The 23,592-nt window shown below is 30.1% G+C and overlaps 1 protein-coding gene across 1 annotated transcript in view; it reads right to left on the bottom strand.

The window, feature by feature from the left end:
• Positions 1-23,592, bottom strand: part of LOC129968582 (protein qui-1-like) — a 239,599-nt gene that overhangs the window by 80,659 nt on the left and 135,348 nt on the right. The window contains exons 3-5 of the mRNA XM_056082613.1: positions 13,893-14,095; positions 4,213-4,409; positions 1,522-1,685 (exon numbers count right to left, since the gene is read on the bottom strand). Coding sequence (XP_055938588.1) covers positions 1,522-1,685; positions 4,213-4,409; positions 13,893-14,095 — 564 coding nt within the window. The remainder of the gene's footprint in view (positions 1-1,521; positions 1,686-4,212; positions 4,410-13,892; positions 14,096-23,592) is intronic.

Below are 23,592 nucleotides of genomic sequence, written 5' to 3'. Positions count from 1 at the left end.
CTCCTGTTATTAATTGTCAAAAGCGTCGTTCCCTGTTAATTTGAAAATTTATGCATCCAATATATAGCTCACACATTTTTTAAGCAACTTACCTTAAACAGCGTTTTTGCTGGAATATAATTTATTTTATAATTAACAGGCAAGAAACAAACAATTTATTCATTTATTTCTAAACAAAGAGAGAAAGAATTTATTTTTTCGTCTTGAAGTGAAAATTTAATTCCATAAAGTAAGAAGCAACGGTTTTATTTCTTTTTCTTGAAATAAAATGACTACATTTTTTTTGTTGAATAAATTTGAGCTATTTTAATTCCATGGAGTAAGAAATTCTATCCTTTTTATTTTTTTCCTTTGAACTAAAGAAAAAAGTATTTCTTTTCTTTTCTTTTATTATTGTTATTATTTTTGCTGAAGAAATGAATATTTTGATTTCAGGATGAGGTAATCCTTTTATGTTTTTTAAAATCTGAAAAGAAAGAAACAAAATTTATTAAGTAAGAATTAAATAATATACTTCTTTGTTTATAAACAAAGAATAAATTCTTTTTCTTTGTTGTCTGAATGGATACTTTAGTTCAAAGATTATAATTTTTGCGTCGAGATATTATAAATCAATCTAAAATTTAAGAATAGGTATTTATTTTTAAATTAAGTAACAGTACTTATATTTTTATCAATTAAATAAATATCAATAAGTGAATGCATATAATTTTAAAATTCTTCTGGATAAATCTAGAGAATACGTTCTAATTTCAAAATGTTGCCTTTTAAAAAAATATTTTGCTTTCTTTCAAAGAATCATATGAAAGTTATTTCTTATCTATTAATTATAAAACGAAGTAGAACAAAGCATTTTCTAGAAATAGTAATTAAAAATATTATTCTACTTGGATAAGATAATTTTCTTAATAATTAGCCAAGATAATTATCAAATTGAATTTGAAAATTATATATCAGATAGTTAGAAAAACTTCCGCCGATATCTTATTTAGATGAGGTCATTATATATGGTGGAATGCTCTATTTCACACTAGGGGGAGCATTTACATAAAAATTCAGTCTTCAAAAATAGTAACAGTAAACAGGAAATAAAGTCGAAGAATTTGAATTACGGTTGCAGTGGAGCCAGCCCAGTTTTGACGATATGGCAGAGTATTCTTATATTAAAATTTCTGTCCAAAGCAATGTATTAAAAACCGACAAGAATTTCCTTAAAGCTAATTCAAATAGAATGGATTGAAAATTATAGTAATTACACAAAACTAAACAGTTATTCGTTTCATATATTATAATTAAATAAAAATATTATTGTTTATATATACTAAATGAAAAAAAAATATTAAAAGGAATTCATGTAGTTTCGATTACTTCTCATCTATCTTTCATTGTTATTATTATTATTATTAATAATAACAATAATACATTGAAAACGATACTGCTGTCTGACCTTGCATTCTTTGTCACAGTGAATAATAAAAAAAAGAACCCCTTTCCTTTAGGCAAAAGGGGAATATTTCTTACCGGAAAATAAATAAGACTGCGATACATCTTCCGCCTCGATGAGCCCTTCTTGAATTGCTATTCTCGCACCGTATTGGATGATTCGAACTAATTTATCTTCTTCCTCGGGCCAGTTGCTTTCTTCGGACTCCTGATGAATTTTGTTCAGCTGCTCTTTGTTGTTCCTGGAAAGAGATTTCAAGTATTTAATCTGGCAATTAAATAAACAAACAGATTCCAGCGAAATTAATTAAGAAACAAACAATTAGTGAGAAGCTGTGTGGATAAATAATGGAAAATGTGCTTCGTATATAATTCTATTTACTTATTAATTTTTCCTTATCAAATAAATGTAATACCTTTGCCTTTCTAGAAATTTAGGTGTTTAGCAGTCTTTGCTTTTGGAAATCAAATCTTGCGCTAATAGAAGGATGAAATGGGATTTTCTCATCGAAAATCTCATCATAATTTGTCACCAAGAATGCATCAAAACATTTAATTTAATAATTAAATGATTGGAAACACTTTCAGCGAAAATAATTACTCAAAGATTCGAAGAAATAAAGGGCGACAAACTATTTCAGTTAACTTTTCTTTCGCTGGAAACTTTTACCTCTTTAGATGTTTTCAGTATGAAAATCCATAAATGAATGCGCTTATGAAAGTATATAATATAATTTTGGTATCAAGCGTATATAGCAAGCGGATTTCAAGTATTTTATCTAACATTTGGAAGAATTGGAAATAGATTCCATTAAAAGGTGTTTTGAATGAACACTCAAAGAAGAATTAAGTAGAGAAAAACTTTTATGAAATTATCTTACTTTCATTTACTTTTATTCCTCAAATATTTTTTATCTTTCTAGAAATTCGTTTGTGATAAATTTTTTTCATATAAAAATCATTAATTGTGTAAATGATTTATTAAGAATGTTGTTAAAAAATTTATTTAATTGCCTACTTTACTATTACCAATTTCAGTGTTTTGATTCATTCTTTGATGCACTTTTTACTAATGTTGCCATCATTATTAAGATTTAATGAAATTATGAAACTTTCCTACGAATCAAAATAATTAAGAAACTTATTACTTTAACACGATACTGAGTGAGTCTATGAAATTCACCAATTTTCTACAAACAAATAATTTTTTGTTCCTTCTTTTATTTCTTTTGGATTGAATAAATGTTGTAAATGATTCTTCCATTAATAAATGCAGATGAATATATTTGAGTTCATACGTTTCCAACTCTTATGAATAGTGAAACTGTGGCAGAATTAAAAAGAAAATATGACAAATTATTAAAAATTTTGGAATAAAATTGAAAATCCCCATTTTTTTAACAAAAATAATTGCATCAAAGTATGCATATTGCAAATAATTGCATCTTTTACTATGTTTACAATTGCATTATTGTTAACACTAAATTCTCAGTGTCTGAAAAATCTAGATGATTTGAGATACAGAAGCAAATATTTTTCTACTGAAATGTTCATAATTTTTTTCACTATTATTAAATAATTTTTAGCTGATTGTGTTATACAGTTTCTGTACTGATAAAAAAAAGTGCATTTACTCCTAAGTTATCATTATTTTGATAAAATAATACCCCCCCCTCTCCCATGAAAAAACATCGAAAATAGATTTTTGAACTTCTTAAAAATTGTGCCCCGGAATGTTGAACATAATGACTTCACAAATCAATATGTATGCATATCAGTATAAAATTTAAAATTATAAAATAAATAATTCAAAACAGCATCTTCTAAATTATAGAACTGAAAATAGTATGCATTTAAATGGTCATTCTTTCCAAAAAAGTATTGTGTTTACAGTAGATGACCTATTCCAATAAATGCAACTAAGTGAGATTTAAATTCTAATTCAAATGCTGGTATTTTTATCACTTTTTGAAACAGTTGTTGTGTAGTATTTTTTTCCTTTTATATTTTTCTTGATTTAATGTGGTAAGAAGCCTTATTATTGCTCCTTAAAATCTATTCAAAAACTTCAGAAAACTGCTTCAGGACGCAAAGAAAATATCTCTTCTGCATATCCATGACATTTCTATATCGCCTTTATTTATATTAAATTGAGAAAACGAGCTCAGAATAGGAATGACAGTTATCTGTTGATGAGACAGAATTAAAATAAGGCAAATATGTGTAAATAAACTAAAGAAATTTATATTTCTATGAGAAAACACTTCGTAAATGGCAATATTTATTATACCGGTTAATTTTCGGACGAGGATTTATTTTGTAACAGTTGCAATTACTCATTCATAATTTTAAAGAAATGATCAACAGCAGAGTTCAATGATATCATCCTCGGTTAGTTGATATAATGAGGAAATTTAATGAGGAATTACTCTCATATATTTTTCTCGTAATATGATGGTTCTAAGTTGAATTGAAAGGTATGCGCAACTTAGTCCTATATTACGCATTTTTACGCATTTTAGAATCTAAGAACCTGTTCCATAAATATATATATAATTTTCACTTTCCAATTAAGAATTTCGTGACATCGAATATTAGTTATATGTTTAAAATAAAATTCTGCACTGATACACGAATTGTTTTTAATCCATTAAGATCACTTTCTAAGCAATTATTTTGACATAACCAGACTGATCTGCCAATCTGATTTGGCAATGAGAACAATCAGTTTTTAACACAATACAAATTGAAACAGTATAGGATACTTACGCTGCGCTGCTTCCCGTTTTGTTGTGCGTCTGTAGAACATAGCGTGGAGGCAATAGATTGGTGTCCAGAAGAAAATGATTGTCCAGCAAGGAAGCGTCCAGTCCGGCTTCGTTCGCTGCATTGTGGATGTGGTTGTATTCCGAAGCGTCTATGGAAGCCGGCAGGGCGAAAGGCCGATATTTGTTCCCGATTAGACACTGAAAGAGAATGGTGCTGTGATTAGTTAAAAAGTAAAGTGAGTGCAAAATGCGTTTCTCCTCTAATGCTAAAGGAAAATGTGTGCATGTATCTGCTTGTCTCTGCAGATATATCAATCTGTGTGCACTGGCGCTCTGTGGAACAGACTGTTAGACGGAAAGCTTACAAATTCGGCAAAAATATACTAAATGGTGAAATATGCTACAAAAATTAAAAGAAAAATATTTCATCGTAGGTCAACTTGCAGAGAAGCAACTTATAATTCAATCAACAAAATCAGGCAATTGAAATTATACTGCATGTAAAATTTATAAATATTCATGGATTTTGAAGATATTTGTAATTAACATGGGCCATCTTTTCAATTATTCAGTCCTCATCTAGTAAAATATCTACAATTCTTAAAATTCCAGATATTTAAATGTCCAAAGGATGCAATATTAGTTACAAAGATAGCACTGTTATAAATATATATGCGGCATTCCAATGATAAGCGTGGGACACCAGTAAATATAGAATCAATCGTAAGTGGCAGAAATGTGATCATTAGAATGAGCTGAGAAATGGGATATGTACCAAATTTGCGAAACTAAAATTTTGTTAATAATTAAGTATCAACTGAAAATAATTAACATTTGTTTGCGGTTTGTATTATGTGAATATTTAACATTTATTAATGTTATAAAAATTATTTAAAAAGAAAGTAGCTAGAGTCATAATATTACTTCGATAAAGATCCAGTCTAATTTTATACGTAGAACCATAAATCCAGTGAATAACAAGAATTTTCAAACGTTACACAAAATATTCTCCAACATGGACAAACTCAAGAAAAAAAATCATTATTAATTAAATTTGAAAAATTCTGTATCTCAATGGAGAGACTGAGAAAATATTGTAATATATCAAACCAGTCCCTATGTTCTACATAAATATTCAAGGAGATAGTAATTGCAAAGAATCTCCAACATTCATTGTAGAGTGAGCAAGTGTCCGTCTCAGCGTCTTCCAATCCATGATGTAATTTTTTTTTTTTTAAAAAAAAGGAAAAATGTTGTCATCAGCGTTCACATAATTAGCCATAAAAAGTCTTGGAAACTTTTCTTTACTAATTACATAAAATACAGTTGAACAATACGAAGAAAAATCGAAGCAAAACAAAGGGAAAGTTTTGTTATCCTAATGAACCCGAAGCAGATTTCAAGTGCAGTAGTAGCAAAAGAAATCCGATAGTTTATTGATCAAGGCCCGAGATAAAATAAATCATTTCTTAGAGATTGCATTTTCTCTACTTTCTTTACTGATTGCTTTCTTTCTTTCGCTTCTAGTGCAGATATCATATCTAGTTCGTCCGATTTATATCGACCTGCTAAAGGATACAAATAAAAAACAAAATCCTCATTACCCTATCAAACAGAGCTAATTCTCTTTTCCGCGTATATAAGAAGTCGAAATTTTAGGACAAATTGTAATTTTTTTCATTATAATTATGACCAGCAGTACCTGCACAGCGTTTCCCGTGACATAACATCTAAGAGGAAAAATTAGCTTTAGACTTAAGTCTAGCCTCCACCCGATATGACATGGGAATGTCACGCGGGAACAAAAAGATATTTAGAAATCATCAAAAATAACTACAAAACAATTTTTAATAGCACATGCTCAGAAATATTAATAGGGCTAAACTTTTATATACAGTCATTTGGCGCCTTGCGAGGTTGACAATTTTTCTGTGGCGCTTTGCTTCGGGTTACATGGCCGCCATTTTTATATGTTACTGTATGCTACTGTATTTTGATCTTTCCTCTTCATTTCCCTTGATTTTTTTTCCCTTCTGCACATACTTCTTCTGCTTACTTTCATTATTTTCAATTAACTTTTTTGCATGCATTATTTCATTTTACTGCAATTATTGACTTTTTTGCTTCTATATTTCCGTTAATTTGCTGTAGCGTTCCTCGGAGCCTTTAGATTGGAAACACTATTGCTGCCGTTCGCGCCACATTCAACCATTTCGCTAAAATAAATTTTTCGGGTGAAAATGACTGTATATCAATGCTGTTCCATATTTAGACTGTTAAAATGGTTTCCATTATCGATTGTAAACAACGAATGCCTTTTGATTCATCTTTCCAGTTTAAAGCTATGCTAAGCTTTGATATATAGTCATTTTGCACCTTGGTTGGCAATTTTTCGGTGTCACTTTTCCTAATGTTACCCTATTGCTGCCGTTCTCGCCACATTCGGCCATTTCGCAAAATTTGACGATAAATTATTTTTTGGCGAAAATGACTGTATATCAAAGCTGTTTCTAAAGCTGAACAATATGGACAGATAATAGACACTGTTCCTATTGAAACCAAAGCATCATTTCTGTAATCCACACATGGATCGAAATTCTGAGGAACAGAGCGGTGTACTCCATTTTGGACCAAATATCAGGAACGTTTGTTTTTTCACTTCTTCTCCTGTGTCTCAAATTTAAATGTCTTTCTCTGTCAGCAGACAAACGAGATTCATTCTGCCTCTGTAATTCAATTGCAGTGCGATTTAAAGAGAGACGATAACTTAGCTCAGCAGAAGATCCTCCTTTGTAGAAAGTGTGGACATTCTTTCTCTGATATGCGCTAACCTGACGTTTATTTCCTCTACATTTTCATTAACGCGCAACAAATGAAGTGTTTTGGCATTTAATGTGCTCCGGCCAAGGTAGAATTTCCTTCTTTTGGGGATAGTGAGATTTGAATCGCTGTTTAAAATCAGAAGTAAACAAAGAAATGTGTCGCTTATTAATACCACAGCTGTTGCTATTTGCACATGAGAAGTTGAGACAACATTTTCACCAAAAGTTTGGCAAGTTAGTCGGTGTACGAATACGGTCACGGATTGTCACGGGGAAAAGAAACTACTCCAGATAATACAGAAGCGCTTATATCCCTAACGCTCCAGTCCTGCAAGCGAGTCAGTTACAGTGAGTATTCTTCGTACACTTATTCAGTTGTCAGTGCAATTCTAGAAATCCAATACTTTCCGCCACTAAATAATACTTTCTGCCACTAAATATATTTCCATTAAATAAATCCAATATTTTCTGCCACTAATAAATATCAATACTTTCTGCCACGTTGCTCTTCTTTAATCACAAACGTGTTGCAAATGAGTATGAAATGCCAACCCAATGTCTAATGGGCGATATTGTTGGTCAAGTACTTGAGAATATCCTCAGTATATATTTAGCTAAAATAATGTTATAAGATATATTGTTTAATAAAATGAATATTTCAAAGGCCTATATTAAAAAAATATATTTGAATTATTTTCCTCAAAATCATACTGAAATTAGATTTCAATATCTTTAAAATGTTCCAGGTGCCTTAATTTTTGAAGAAATTAAATAGAATTGATAATAAAGATTTCTGGTAAACATTAAAAGAAAATAGGGTATGCATTTTATATTTCCAGTTTTTTTATATAGTTAAAAATCAGTTTTAGTCCCAAAAAAACATAAAATTCTAATGAAAATTCAGTAAGTATACATAAAAATATTTCTAAAAAATTAGCATTTAATTGAAATTACACAGTTTTATTCCAAATAAATTTATATTGGTTAATAAGGAAAAAAAAATAGAAAAATTAAAAATTAAGTCACCTGGAATATTTTGAAATTTTTAAAAAATATACATTTTTTAATTTTATAAAAATAATACATTGTTTCAAAAAGTTTTTTAAAAGCAATGTGTTGCATTTCTGTTTGAATACATATGCATAAAAAATTTCATAAGTCTAAGTGAATAAGTCACAAAAATGACAAATAGAGTTCACTGTCCCCTTAATAATACTTTCGACACATTTATACACTAATACAACAAGCTATAATCATTGTTTTTATTTTATCTGCCCGTATACATAAATAAGAGACAAGGAACGCGGAAATTGCCTTTTTATGCTCATTTAGGATGCTTATATAAATGTTCTTTCTATAATAGTCTAACTACTGTATCCGCGGCTCTGCAGGCAATTTTTTTCATTCTAAATGAAAAGAAATTAATTTTTCTTCTATATGAAATTATTTCTATAATAAGTCATATAAGCAAAAACTTTACCTAATTTTCCCATTCTTAGACTAAACAATAGAACATAATTCATAGACATAGACTCCATAATAGGTTTAGAACTCGAAATCCTCATTAGAAATAATTAATTAATAACTATTCTAAAAATTTCAGATATAAGACATTAGTCTCGAATGTGATGCATGTGAAATTTTTTTTTTGGAATTACCACTCTAGAATGTGACAATTTATTTGACCCTGAAAGGACTAGGTTACTTTGGTCAGCTTTAAGAGCTTAAATTTGTATTCAAGAATCTAATGATGTTAGGAGAAAACTCTTAATAATTTCTTGATTTTATAAGTGATATAACATTGCACGAAGACGCGTTAACATCAACAACGACTAAAAGCAAATTCCAATCACACACATACAAAAAATTTAGATAAATGATTTTCATGGAATAAAATATAACGTGATTCCAACAAAATATCAAAGCGCATGCAATTCATCATATTTTTGAAAATACTTTTGGCATAGAAACTCTTTAATAGTGTAGTTCCAATTTTTAGATACTAAGGAAAATGTTCCAGATTTCATTTGTGTAGGGACTTAGAGTTGTCCAACTATCAAACAAGCAAATAGACGGAGAAAATAATTTTTTTATTCATTACACAAAGCTTGATCCACATATAATGTTCTAAAAAAAAGAATATTTGGCCCCGCCTCTTCTTCAATAAATTCCAAAACATTTCAGATCAATAAAAAGAAGACTGCGGTTTTTAATCTTACATCTTAAACATCTTACTGAATATTTAGTACACAATAACATCAAATCGTAAACATCATCTTTCAGAATTTCCCTCTAAGCTGAATGAATGGAGACCGAGATACAAAATGGCAAGGAATGCTTCATCATAATAATTCATTATTCTCGTATTTTCGAGACATTTTCTTATTTTTAGAGCGTTGCGAGGGAGTACCATTTTGGGGGACACCATTTACATAGTCTAAGTAATTCTTCATACATCATTTCGTATTCTCTAATGGAACATATTTTATAAAAATGGATGGATATTTCGCATCAAAGTAAGGTTTTTATAAACCTTAAAATATTCATGTTTTTATGCCTCAGAAAACGAAACGGAAAGGATGATATCAGCTCGTCCATAACATTATAAAAATATTTTGATATAATATAATGATTATCTAATTGTTTTTAATATAAAATGATAAAAATTTGCCCGGGAAAACTTACTTCTATTTTGGAACGAAAGAAAATTGTGATCTCATAAAAATATTTGTGATTTTATTTTTTAAGCAGCATTTGAGTTTCAAAATTACTGTAATTAAAACTATTGTGAATTTTCAAAATGTTTATCAAAAATTTAACACTGATTATTAGATTTTTTTTATACAAACCTATTTAAATATCTTCATTTTTTTTTCAGATATTGATAAAAATTCTTTCAATTTTCTATTTGTAATCCAATTAAGTTCTTTTTAAATTAGATTCGAAGTACAATAGACTCCCGAGTATCCGGCTAATGTGGGCGAAGGGCAGGCTAGATAACAAAAATGCCGAATAGGGCGGAGTTCTATCAACTCATTTCTTTACTCACCAGACAATTTTATACTCAGAAGAAAAAGTTTTTTTAGTAAAATTCACAGTTGTAATAAGTATTTTCTCACTTATTGAGGACTACGCTTTCCATTTATCTCAAGTCAAGTAAAATGTGAACGTAGCCTTTGAATCATAGAAGCATTTGCCTTTTTTTGCTGTTTCAGCAGACCGGATACTAGACCGGATAGTACGGAGGTCGGGTAATCGTGAACCGGATATTCGGGAGTGTGCTGTATAAAGAAGAGAATCCATTACACTCTGATCTTCCATCCATTAACTAAAAATTTTAGTATAAATCTATAATTTTCGATCCATATTGTAGCCAAATCTATTACTTTTTGTGTTTCTTAAATGCTCTTTTCTCATCATACAAGCACAAATACACAATATACTCTTTAATCTATTTTAAATCTAGCTTGTAGAGCACCAACACACACTACACACGAGCGCGCGCACACAAACATCTTTTTCATAAGAAAATATTAGACACTGGTATACAGCTTCGATGTAAAAATTATATAAAAAAAATCATCTTCCTAGAAAATTATATTTTTAAATTTCTCAATCACTGACTCAGAGATGAACAGACAGATGCACCATAGCCGCATATAACCCCAAATTTAGCAGAAATCTACGGTTTTTGTTTAAAGTTCTCGTACTAAATTTCATCCTTTTAACTTGTCGAGAGTCAAGCGTTTGTTGAATTTCTGAAAGAAAGCATTCACAGACACACATAAATGCAGAAAAGTTTTTTTTCGAACTCAGGGAGATCTAAGAGGTGGAAATGCAGGAAAATATTTGATGTATTAAAAAAATGAGGTCGGAATTTTTTACGATTACTACATTTTTTGCCTTGAGTACAAGAAAGTAAAATAGAGATATCAAATTTCGTAAATGCTGGTTCTTGGATCAAGAAACATTTCTTCAAAATTTCCAAAGCAATTTTGGTTAAAATTATAAGGCATACCACATGTACTTCCAAATCCCCTGAAGAAAAATTTTATGCTTTGTATTACACTGAATAATTATAAAATACCTAAATTTGGATTAATGATAAAATAAATTTCATGTTTAAAAATCAATACAATCTGTTCTCATAAAACGAAAGATGGCAGATTTAGGATGGCAGAAACCAGGATGGCAGATTTAATATTTTAGGTTGTGTGGAAAGCCAGCTAGAGGTTCTATGTTTGGCAAAAATAATTGAAAACAGTTTAGGGCCCCCCTCACCCCATTCAGCGCTTGTTGAAAGTGGCATGAATTGGTGACATGACTACTATGCGCAAAATACAGAGTTATGAGTTTTAGAAAGATTGCAGTTATTTAGATCATGACACTGAATTCAAAATTGCACTCATGTTTTTCAAAGAAAAAAACAATCGTTATTTACTCGTAGATCAAAACACTGGGTTCAAAATTTTGAATCGAAAGCACAATTTTTTTGTTTAACTGTTTTACAGTTTAGCACCAAATATTAAAGGAAAAATCTATGTTCCTTTTCAGTATAGCATTTTCAAAGTATGTGGCACGGCTTTGATGCGCAAAACATGCAATTATGATGTAAAAAACTGTAGAAAAAATTAAAAAAAACATAAAGCATTCGTTGAACTTGTAAAACATTATTAAAAAGAGGTTAATATTATTAAAAACATAAATTAACTGCAAGAAAAAAATTGCAACAGGTAAAATGCAAGAAATAAAATTTAAAATTTGTGTAATATGTTAACAAGTTGCGATAGAAATCCCAAAGGAAGAAAGATTTCAATCGTTAATCCGGATATTTTAGGATAAAAATATTTTAGGTCTGATTCGGCTTCTGCGTTTTGTGTGTAAAAAATGTACGTTACAAAAATTTTTAGAAAGAAAACTAGCGAACTACATTAAGGGCCTAGGCAGTGCACATTATGACACCCCCCCCCCCTCTTTTAAAAAGAAGGAAACTAGATTTCACATTTCAGCACATTATTAAAATGTTAATGATTTATTTTAAATTAACATATATATATTTATTTTATTAGCTTTGTGAATGTGCATTGGCTTTTATTTATGCATTATGGCTCCACAACTTCCAGGCTCTATGTTTGAACGCTTTAATCTGAAATAGAAGTTTGATTTTATAAATAGCCTAATGACCAAATAACCGCGATGATAAAAAAAGTGGCTTGACCAACTATACTTGATAAAGTTTTAAAACTATATTAATATTTTATTATTCATAGAATTTGCATATTTTTAAACATTTATGTGACAATTAGGAACATGAAATGATCAAATTGAATGAAAACAACTGACATGTTTATATCCTGCACCCAGCCTAATTGCCTAGTCTGCCTAACTGGAAATCTGCCACTGGTGGCAGTCTAAAAATATTAGGTTAAAAATCAATCTTGAAGGACGTTGATGTATTTATAATAAACTGAAAAATCTAGTATTTATTTTTATGTAGTAGCACGATTATTTCTATTATTCTATCGATTATTTCTATTTGGTTACTCATAGCTATAATGGAAAAAAATGCTACAAAGTAGCTTTTATTGTTTCGTTTTAAATTCAGATTAAAGAAAAAATTGTAGAAAAATAAAATCTTCCCGAATTTTTTTCTTTTGAATTTTAAAATCGTGTGAAAAGGAATATTGCGTCTTAAAATGCTTCAAAGCTATTAAGAAAGAGACTTAAAAATCTCTATTAATATTTTAATTTATAAAATATCAATAAAAAAATTTAAAATCCTTTGTTAGAGTGCATCAATTATCCATAAAATAATTTTGCACCAAATATAATTCTGGGTCTAAATATCTGCATTATAAAGGGTTTTGAATGATCTAGTTTAATTATATCAAAGTCCATTTTTAAAAGCAACAGTAGGGCTTTTTTGGTATGGAACTCGTTATCTTGAACCGCGGTCAAATGACGAGGACAACACCTGAGCTGTTCTGCCACAAGCGGGAGGATGTTTGGTCTCGACGGATTTAACATGCACCAGCTCCGCTTATACAACGGGTCTTCGGTGGAATCGGGTCTGGAACCTGGAACTTTTCGGTTCCGAAGCCGAGACCTTACCATCAGGCCACTGCGGCTCTTTGAATGAACTAATATGCAGACGCAATTTACATATTGTATGCAATCTATTACTTTATCATGTCTCATTTACACTTAAAAGTAGATAAATGCATTCTCATTATTTATGTTTTGTTTTTCTTTCGTGTGCATAACCACGTTTGAAGCTAGGTTTCATATTTCAATGATTTTCTCACATTTCAATGACTTTCAGTTTGGCGATTACAATAAAATCTTAAAATATTTTAAAACCTTTTCCGACATGTATTTCATGGATTGAATCAATGAAAATATATTCCAAAATTGTTTATTTCCGACGAATTCGATGTACTCTTTTCTACATTAATTCAATGAAACAGCAAAACTTTAGTTCCCCTGGACAGATGGATTGTAGAGTCAATACTTATGGGAAAGGAATAAAATGACAACTTTTAACCTGACATAATTATAATCTTATAGTAACATCTTTTAAGAATAATTATTTGGTTGCAAAAGCAATTTTTTTACAAAAACAATTATTTGTAATAAAGATTTTCCAAACATTCTTTATTTTTTTGGAATCAGAAAAATTAATTGCAAAAATAACTTTACCCCCAGAAAAAAATTCGGCGGTGGCTCCTGCAGGCCGATGCAACTTTATTATATTAAATAAATATTGATAACTATTGATGTTTTTTTTTTTTTTACTTAAGGGCATAGATAGATAGTTTAAATTATTTATGAAAAAGTTAAATGAAAAGCATAAAATTACCAAAAAGAAACATCCAAGAGATGTTTTATGACAATCTTCTATTTCCTCCAATTGCTGAGCAATTGCTTGCGGTTCAATGATAGCATCGTCGTCGGCTCCATTTTGAACGTCCACAAGTTGGATGTCCACTCCTAATGATGACCAGTCCCTTTGAAGTTGAGGCACCAGAACTTCATGAAGTTGGCGACGTTCATGTTCCAGATCTAGAATGAAAAAAAAAAAAAAAAAAACTGTTTAAGAATGCTGTAGAATTCTAGAATTCTTTAGTGTTCTGCTTTTTTTTTTCTTTCGAGAATGAAACCCGAGATTAATCATTAAAAATTAAAAAAGTTTGATCGTTTGGTATATAAACATTTCAGATTTAGAAGGGTGAAATTTGGCATAGGAACTTTACACCAAATTTATAGATTTCTATCAAATTTTGAACACAGTTCATTCAGAAAAGTCTGTCTGTCCTACAAACGAACATGATAATTACTTAAACATAAAGACCTAGATGGATAAAATTTGGTGCATATCATCTAATCTGTAGACGCAAATAAAATTTTCAATCGTACCAGACAATTATAGACTTGACAAGGACCAACTCGGCAAACAGACATTCGACTGGATAAGGCCGAGCGTCAATCGGCTTGTACTTGCACATGCATGTAAATATAATTCAAAAGCGCACTAATTTATAATGTTATCTTGTAACCACATCGTAGTTATATTGTTAGATTTTGTTTTCATTTAGTCAGAAAAAAGATTTCCAAAATACATTTTTGATTTTCTATTACTCAAGTATTTTTCAATTCCTACTATTAGTTCACACTCTCCCTATATATATTTATATACCTTGTTCAAATTTTCAATCGTTAATAAAATACTTTTTATTCATCCACTCAAGTTCAAATACATTTTTAAAACTTGTAGTGGATGACACTTGATGTTATTACAGTTTTTTCAAATATTAATTCATTAATTAAATTTAATTAATTTTTAATACTTTAAATAGAGTTTTTGCAGTTTGTAAGGAAAATTGAAATCAACAGGCAGTTGCTCAATCGGTAAAATGCAAGGATTTCTATTTTTCATGTGAAGGTGAAGAATGCAAGTTCAATTCTTGCGAAAATCAATAATTTTTTGGTACTTAATAATTTTTTTTGATAATTATTTAATAAAAAGAAACAAATAAAATTTTTCTTTGTTGACCTAGGTTGACCTAAGTCAGTTCTTGTTTATCAGTAATTAATCACCAAAAAATCAGCAAAAATTAAATAAAAACGCTAGATTTCAGCCAAACATCAATATTTCGAAATTATTTTAGAGTCCCACAACTGTGGGACTTTAAAAATAAAAATCTGAGCATTCCTGATATTTACGGCCTTGCTCAAGTTCCATACTTTAATAAAAAAAATCATTTCTTCTTTTTCCAATGAGAGAGTATGAGAAAAAGTTTGGTGTAGAATATAAATGTTTTGTGATGAAGAAAAGAACCTCTCTTTTAGACTGCAAAGATCACATTTTCTGGATTCATTTATATTAATCCTCCGATTTCTAGAAATATTGTTTGATCTAATACAGACGATACGTTTGAAGAATTTTAAAATCCCTGCTCGAACAAGAATCTAGAAACACCAAATATACCGAAATAAGTGTACACTTGTATAAAAAACAGTGTATATTTGTATTATTTACAAGTGCGTTACTTGTAAATAAAATTCTTTTTACCCCTTTAAAGCATGATGGTTTATTTCTTGAACCATTTATATGAAAGTGCTTAATTTTTAAGCCACTATTTTCATATATTAAGTCTTTAAGGTTTCAGTATTTTATTACTGCATATTACACTTTATAATTAGTATATTAAATTTTTAAATAGGGATTTTACAGCTTCACAAATATACTTTCCTTATTAAGTAGTTTAGTAATTGAACCACATTAAGTTGATTAGGGATTCTGGAAACAAACTATCGTGATTGAAAGAGCTAAAATGTATGATTAATGAATTTGAAATAAATCGAATGGAAAATTAAAACTATCGAATATTGTAAATTCATCGCATTTGCTTTACCTGTAATGCGTACATATAATAACCTCTCTGTAACACAGTTATCTTTATAATTCCTTACAATTTCCAGACATAAGGAACTGCAGAGGTAATCCCATCCAAAAAGGAGCACGAATGTATAATTGTACTTTCTCACTCAATCGCTATTAAAATTTATTAAATTATAAAAGCGCATGTGTTTTATTTTGAGATTTAAGTTAATACTTTGATGTAAGAGATCGATGCAAAGAAGAAAATTATTTGAATAGACAGAATTTATTAATTATATATTTAATATAAAACTACTTATTTTGATCTCTTAATGCATTTGGCGGAATTTATTAATCTGTAAAATGTGTTCGTGTATCAAAAAATTCCAGAAACGCTAATAAATAACGCTTAAAAGTACTTAGTAAACTTAATGAAGCTAAGTGCCTTAAGGTGAATGGGATATTACTGAATTAATACTGGGGAATGGTGAGGCAATAATGAAGATTTTCTGATCACATATATGTGGTAGTGTGTGATTGCTTAAGTCACCTTCTTGGAATGAATTAAGCACTATATTACCATCATTGTAGATTACAATAACTGCAAGCATAATTTTGTTCTAATCTGCACAACTGATCAAAGACATTTTTGATATATCTTCGTACAATAAATACTGTCTTTTATCAGATATATAGATCGTCAGCAAATCAATCAGAAAACTGAGGTCACATATCCCAAACTGCCCTTGATAATATAGATAAGGCAATGCGTAAGTGTTGATTAAGCGATGTGCTAGTATGCATTGCCTAATTAGGGAATTGCCCTAATAATGACATCGTTCCGTTAATGCGAATTTTTATTCATCATTCATTTCATTAGAAGAATGTTATTTAAATATATATAATTAACTTATCATGCGATTCATACATTTCCTTATTATTGGAAACATCCTTTGCCGTAAAAATGTATCATGATATATCAAAAATATAAATAATTAAAAAAATTTAATCGGCAGACATTATATATTTTACAATACGGAAATGTATGAATTTCATCAGTTAATTATACATATTTAAATAACATTCTTCTAATAAAATTAATGATGAATAAAAATTCATATCAACGAAACGATGTCATTATTAGGGCAATTCCCTAATTAGGCTATATATACTGGTACATCGCTTTATCAGACTGGCCAACACGCCATCCTTCTTCGAAGAATTATACTTGATGTTTTTCTGTTTATATTTATTCCCTGCCATTACTGCTCTTTACTCCATGTAGTGGTGCACGTACCACTGGAGTATCCCTTCATTCTTTTATGCTAACTATATGAGAAAAGTCTTTCCTTTGCACTTCTAATAACCCATCAATCACAGTCAAAATCGAAGTCACCGATATTTCTCCACAGAAGAAGCAAAATCTCGATATGGAATCATATTCTCATTAGTATCAGCTACTAGTTTCGACGCGTGATAACTGATACCCAACGAATATCATGTTTCATTCACCCGAGACAAAGAATCGGTTATAGGCTGTACCAAGTGTAATCGAATATCAGTAGCAACCTATAGCTGATGAAGCAAAACCATGCATTAACCAACACTAGTTTCTATTTTTATCATTTTTATCTCAAAACAATAATTTGTTTTCATCATAATTGTGAATTCCTTTTAAAAATGTCGAATTCTCATTTTACTTAAGTATTCCATTTCTTTAAAACAAGGTATTTTAGATAATTCGCCAGTCCCTGGTTTCTACCAGTCTCTTCACATTTCTATGCTTCTCTTTTACTGTTGCTCCCGCGTGTGTTTTCTGTTCTGCTACAAAAGTTCTCGAACTTTATATAGTTCTAGAAGGTTCGTTTATTATTAATATAGAGCTAACTTGCCAAATGAAAATCCATATATATCTAATACTAACATATGTAGTAAAGTAATTGCACTTATTACATTTGTAATGTAACCTATAGTCAAGCAATAGTCAAATGTAACCTATTCATATTTTTACAGCTGTACTCAATGCCCAGTTGATAAATGAAGCAGAAAATTACTATCAAAAATGCTCTGGATAAGGCTCGCCAAAAACTCTATTCACTAAAAAGTAAAGAAAGTGTTAAAGAAATTAAAAAATGGACATCAAACAAATGAGGCGTGAAAATAGGGTTAATCATTGTCAGATGGATTATCTCTATGACTATCTATAAACAACCATGACATATCTTCCAGAACTATTATCTCGAAAAAATGGTTTTTTATTCTATTAAAATTTGAAATTTTTTTATAATAATATAAATTTCCTTTCCGTACAATATTTTTTTTATTTTTAATAAATTTGTTTTTATTATTATCCGAAATTTGTAACATTTTTTAATACAATGAAATTCAAACTCATACATCAAAACATTTCAACCTCGTGTTTCTGCCAACATTAAAAACAAGATTTAAAAGATGCTTTTAATGGAAAAATAATTTTGAAGAAGGATTTTCGCTTCCGGTAGATACATTCTTTAATTACACATGTTATAATGTGCTCCAATTTATTCAATTAAATTCGTGTTTTTTGTCCTTATAGTGTCATTTGTTCTAAGTGACATGATGAAAATTTTAAACATGAATTTCACATTAATATTTAAGAGCCCCCAACCCCCAAAATTCAATAATCTGGGCAAACAAGCTGGTCGCCAAAGGCAACTAGTAAAGAATTTAACACTTCAAGATCGTTTCTAATATTAAGAATTGACTTTTTTTAAAAAACATATAAATGTTTTTAACTATTTACTTTAGGTATACTAACTATAAATGGATTGTCAGTGAAACTGGTGTTTAAATGGTTACGAAACTATTTTCAAATTAAATATTTTAAAACTGCACATCTCTACAGGAAATAAGTTTCTCAAGCAAGATCTTTTCTATTCAAGCGAGGATGAATACACTTATTTTAAGCTTCCGCCTCTGTGATGAATTAATTGCTTTCAAAAATAAACCCCGGGTTTGGGAAGAGCCTTTTCATTCGGGAGTCAAGAAAAGGCAAGATTAATTACAGGAAAGTGTGAGTGTAAAGAAATATCGCGAGACTAAACAATTTCTCGCTTTGTGTGGTATCGAGTGACAGATGAATGTGACAGCCTGTTTGCCCGCCTCGCTGCAAAAGCAAAAGATAGCGCTGTGTCCGCTGCCAATCAAATTTGGTATTGTCTTTCGGATTTATTGGATTGTCATTGAATACTTCGAGAGACAATATTTTCAGAAATTGCCTATAGGAAGGAATTCAGAGAGATATTTTATATGGTTAAAATATATCTATTTCTGTTGGCTTATAAGGATGAAATGGGCCTCATACACATAAACTGTCAAGTCTGCTATAACAAATTTTAATGCGGTCTTCATTTTATACAAAGTGCAGAATTGCTACAGCCAACCAATTAAATACATTTTAAAAACACGGTTCCTTGTAACACGGTGTGAAAATTGCAACTCCCATCCTGTGATAGAACTATCATGCCACAAAGGATTAAAAAATCATCATATGAGAAGGTAAAATGGGTTCACACTCGGCCAGTAGGCAGCGCATGCGTAGAAAGGCTGAAAAATGCTGTTCGGTCCCTGAAAAATATTGCTTGCCAACGGATTCTAAAACTCTCCGCTCTTTTGCGCATGCGTTAGGATGGGTTGAATTCGCAAAATAAGAGTAAGAGGAAAGAGAAAAATAAATACTTACATTTAACCGATAATGATGTACATCCTTCCGTGTGTCACCCCTTAGTGAGATAGAACCGACGAAAAGTGGTCGTCTCAGAATACTAAAACGAACAGTACTTGCCCCTACGAGACAATAACATATTGTATTTTTTTCTTACTGCGCATGCGTTTGTAAAATTTGGCGGGTTTTTTTGGCTTGAAAAAATTGATCATTTATAGATTAATTCCGACTTATTTTGTTCTTTTTTCTTTCTGATGTGGGGTTTTTTTTTCCTTTTTTTTGCCATTTTTTTTATCTACAGTTTTTTAAATTTAGGTATGTCGACCATTTTTTTTTATTTTATCATGTTTCGTTCTGTAAATATGCTTCATTTTAATACGATACACAGTGAAGAAGAGAAATTCCAGGGACGCCACAATAGCAATATATAGCCAAGCGTGGAATGCCTTATTATAATCCTATGAAATTGTGGCAAACGCAAAACAATCCCTTTCTACGCATGCGCTGCTTACTGGCTGTCCTATAACTGGCAGAGTGTAAACCCACCTGTAGTCTCAGCAATATTCATCTAAGAGCGGTAAAAATCAACGAATGAAAATACCCTGTATATAAATGGTACAAATTTGTATGTATTTGTTATCTGTTGAAATTGCTTTGGTTAAAAGGAATTTGTATGCACATCATTCATTTAACAGCGGCGAGAATTAATGAAAGAAAATGTTCTGCATGGGAGTTGTGTAATTCCTACTTATAATAGAAACTATGATAGTATTTAATCAAACATATCAGCCAGTTCAGCTGAATGTAGATGGTTTCTCACACAAATTCCTATTTAAAATATTCTCCTGCCGGGTTTTGGGTCATTTTTTATAGGTTTAAATCGCATAACACACGGATGTTAAGAAAATCAAAGAAATTCACACATTCTGAAAGATATCATACAGTTAATTGCATTAAATCAGAACAGGATAAGAAATCTAAAAGAATAAAAACATCTATTTGCTAAAATTTTAACAAGTATTCAAATTAATGTAACTTTAGAACGTTTAAATGAAAATGTGCATCAATCTGTACTGAACAGAAGAAGAGGGGATGGGAGGGGGGGAATACATCTTTCATAGTACACTTAATGTAGAAAAATGTTGAACATTTTGTGAGTAATATGTAGGTTGATTTTTTCTTCTCTTATTGCTTTCTAGGGCAGATTTTCTGAAAAACACCGATTGGAAGGATTAATAATAGATATGATTTTGAATTTAATATTTTAAAAAGCTAAAACTTAGACAAACTTTTACAGATTATATGATAAATATTTATCTTTTCTGAATTTAATTTGCGAGTCTAGGTAACGAAGTATATTATAATAAAGAATTTTATACACGCAATCAAAATATTGCTTGGATTAAAAGCGAACTACAAGATATTGATTTTTTTCGCATTTTAATTTTTCTTCAGTTAAGTCTATTTAATCAAGCTAAATATTTCAGCCCGAAAATGAAAAAGAAAGTAGGTTTAGGAATTTGTAATATCGGTTATATCTATATCAGAAGGATTGAGGAATTCGGGATTCATGAATAAAACTAGTAACAAAATGGCAGAAAATATGAAGTATTTAAAGTTCATAAAATTCCACAAATACTTCCGAAGAAACCTTAAACAAAATAAGCAAGTAATAAAAGCAGTTAACCGAATTTATGTTAAGTTCTGCGACGAGCTGTCTCCACCCTGGGCGCCATTGATAAAGGAAAAGACTGCCCTTTTTTATTACATCCTTACAAGAAATGTCTGCAGAATTTTTCATACAGCCTTACCGAATTGTTTGTAGCTTAGCAACATTCAATCAAAGGCCGCTACACAATTGTTTATGCCACTGAAGCTTTTCATTCATGTTCATTTTTATAAAGGCGGTTCTGTATGTGTGCAAAGCAAAAGATGCATTGAATATTTTGAAATGTAGATTGCCTTCGCTTTGATAAACATATATAAAAAACAACGAGTTTCTTTTCTTTATATATAAGATAGAATAGGGACATAAGGAAAAAAAATTTAGCTTATCCGAAAATTAAAAAACATTTATAAAATAATAAAAAATAGTTCATTTCATTATCAATTCACTAAATATTAGATTTCTTTTTATTATTATTTTCTTCATCTTCCTTTAATTCTGTATATCTTCCTCAGGCATGGAGCAAAAATGTATTTGGTTGAACTTTTATAAAGACCTGATACTTTATACAAGTTACTTAACTAGTAGTTTAGAAAACTTTGAAGGAGAAAAGGGATATTGTGGTGGAATGAAGATCATTATGATCCGTGCAGCGGAAGCAACAGGACGTATGCTCTCAGGAACATTTTAATGATCACATTTCACACAAAACAAACACAAACATGGAGGCAAGACAAGACATTCACACACGCAGCTTATCAGAACAGTATATCATCTCATTCTAATTACAATCGCAATAAAGTATGGGATGCGTACCAAATCAGGCATCGCTATTTATTAACTAAAAGGGAAAATAGAGTAATTTAACTGCTACAATATTTATTTTATTCTTAAAATTTATAGGGGGGGAGAGGTGAAGGGCGTATGTATAACATAATACATCAGGAACAAGACATGTCAAAATCATTATGTCTTAAATTTATTAAACAGTAGTTTTACAGTTTATTCGTAATTTATCTACACAATGCAATAAATGAAAAAGTGTTTCAGAAAAAGTAATAATTAACTGATTGTAATAGCACGGTATTGTTACGAATTTGCAATATTCCTACCCTGCATAGTAAGCCTCTTGAAAAGGAAGATAGTTTTATAGATATGGTAATAACTGTTGAATGGATGCAAAGTCTATGGTGCATAGTTTGGCGATTTGGCGACGGATTTGACTAATTTCGTGACAAAAATGAAAGCCCCAGAATATTCGAGAATCTTGTAAAATGTATACTCCGGTATTATTATACATTTTTAAAAAGTTAACAATCTATATCGCATTCTTATAGTAAAATCAAGGAAGAGACAGATTTCTCTCTCTCTCTCTCTCCCTCTCTCTTTCTTTCTTTTGCTCTTGTGTCGCGATGTAGTCTGTTGCATCTGAAACCGCTTTTTCTCTGTACGTGATATTCCTCCCGTGCAAAATAAATGGAAGTCTAAAAGTTTCTTCTTTACAACCACATAGCTGCAAAATTATGTTTACTTACATATATATCCTAAATCAGCAACTTTGCAGATAAAGGAATTTCCTGGACTGTTTCAGATAGCTTTAAAGTTGCTACTTAATAGTCTTGCCTTTTACCACAAAATATGAAATGAAAATGTTGTATCAAAATATTTACGCGTTTTATGCAAATACTTAATTCCCTTTGAGCTTAAATATATATATAAAAAACAGAATAATACTTTTACTTATGCACATTGAATGCAACAAAATTAAGAGATATTTCACATGTAAGAGATAAGATAGTTAAGAGATAGTTCACATGTAAGAGATAAGATAGGTAAGAGATAGTCCACATGAAGTTATAGACTTGATAGTGTACTCATTTCTTTACAATGAAATAAAAAAAATGTTATAAATTGGTATGACGCCTCTTAAATAAAAAAAGAATCAACCAATACAAATAAATATGTTTATGTTTATCTGCTTTTAATATCACACAAACTAAATAAAGAAATATAATATTCAGATAGAAAAGTTTCTAGATTGCTCTGTAGCTTCTTTTTATGCATTCTCACAGAGTAATGAAGTGAAAAGGATCCCCATATGTGCCATTTAAATGAAGCAAATGAGTTCTTAAATGCAAGTAATACCACTTTTGTTAATGCGAACTTAACCTAAAGAAATCTAATAAAGAAATATTTCAACAAAACTAGCTAACTCTGGGTTGACATTTCTCCTAACCTCACAATGAGTGCAAAAGTACTATAAATTGGGAGGATAACATGTGTGCTATAAATGCTCCTCAACTTTCAGG

Source organism: Argiope bruennichi, chromosome 5, assembly GCF_947563725.1.
Source record: "Argiope bruennichi chromosome 5, qqArgBrue1.1, whole genome shotgun sequence".
Lineage (NCBI taxonomy): Eukaryota > Metazoa > Arthropoda > Arachnida > Araneae > Araneidae > Argiope > Argiope bruennichi.
The sequence above is the reverse complement of the archived record's forward strand: the minus strand, read 5'-3'. Positions and strand labels throughout refer to the sequence as shown.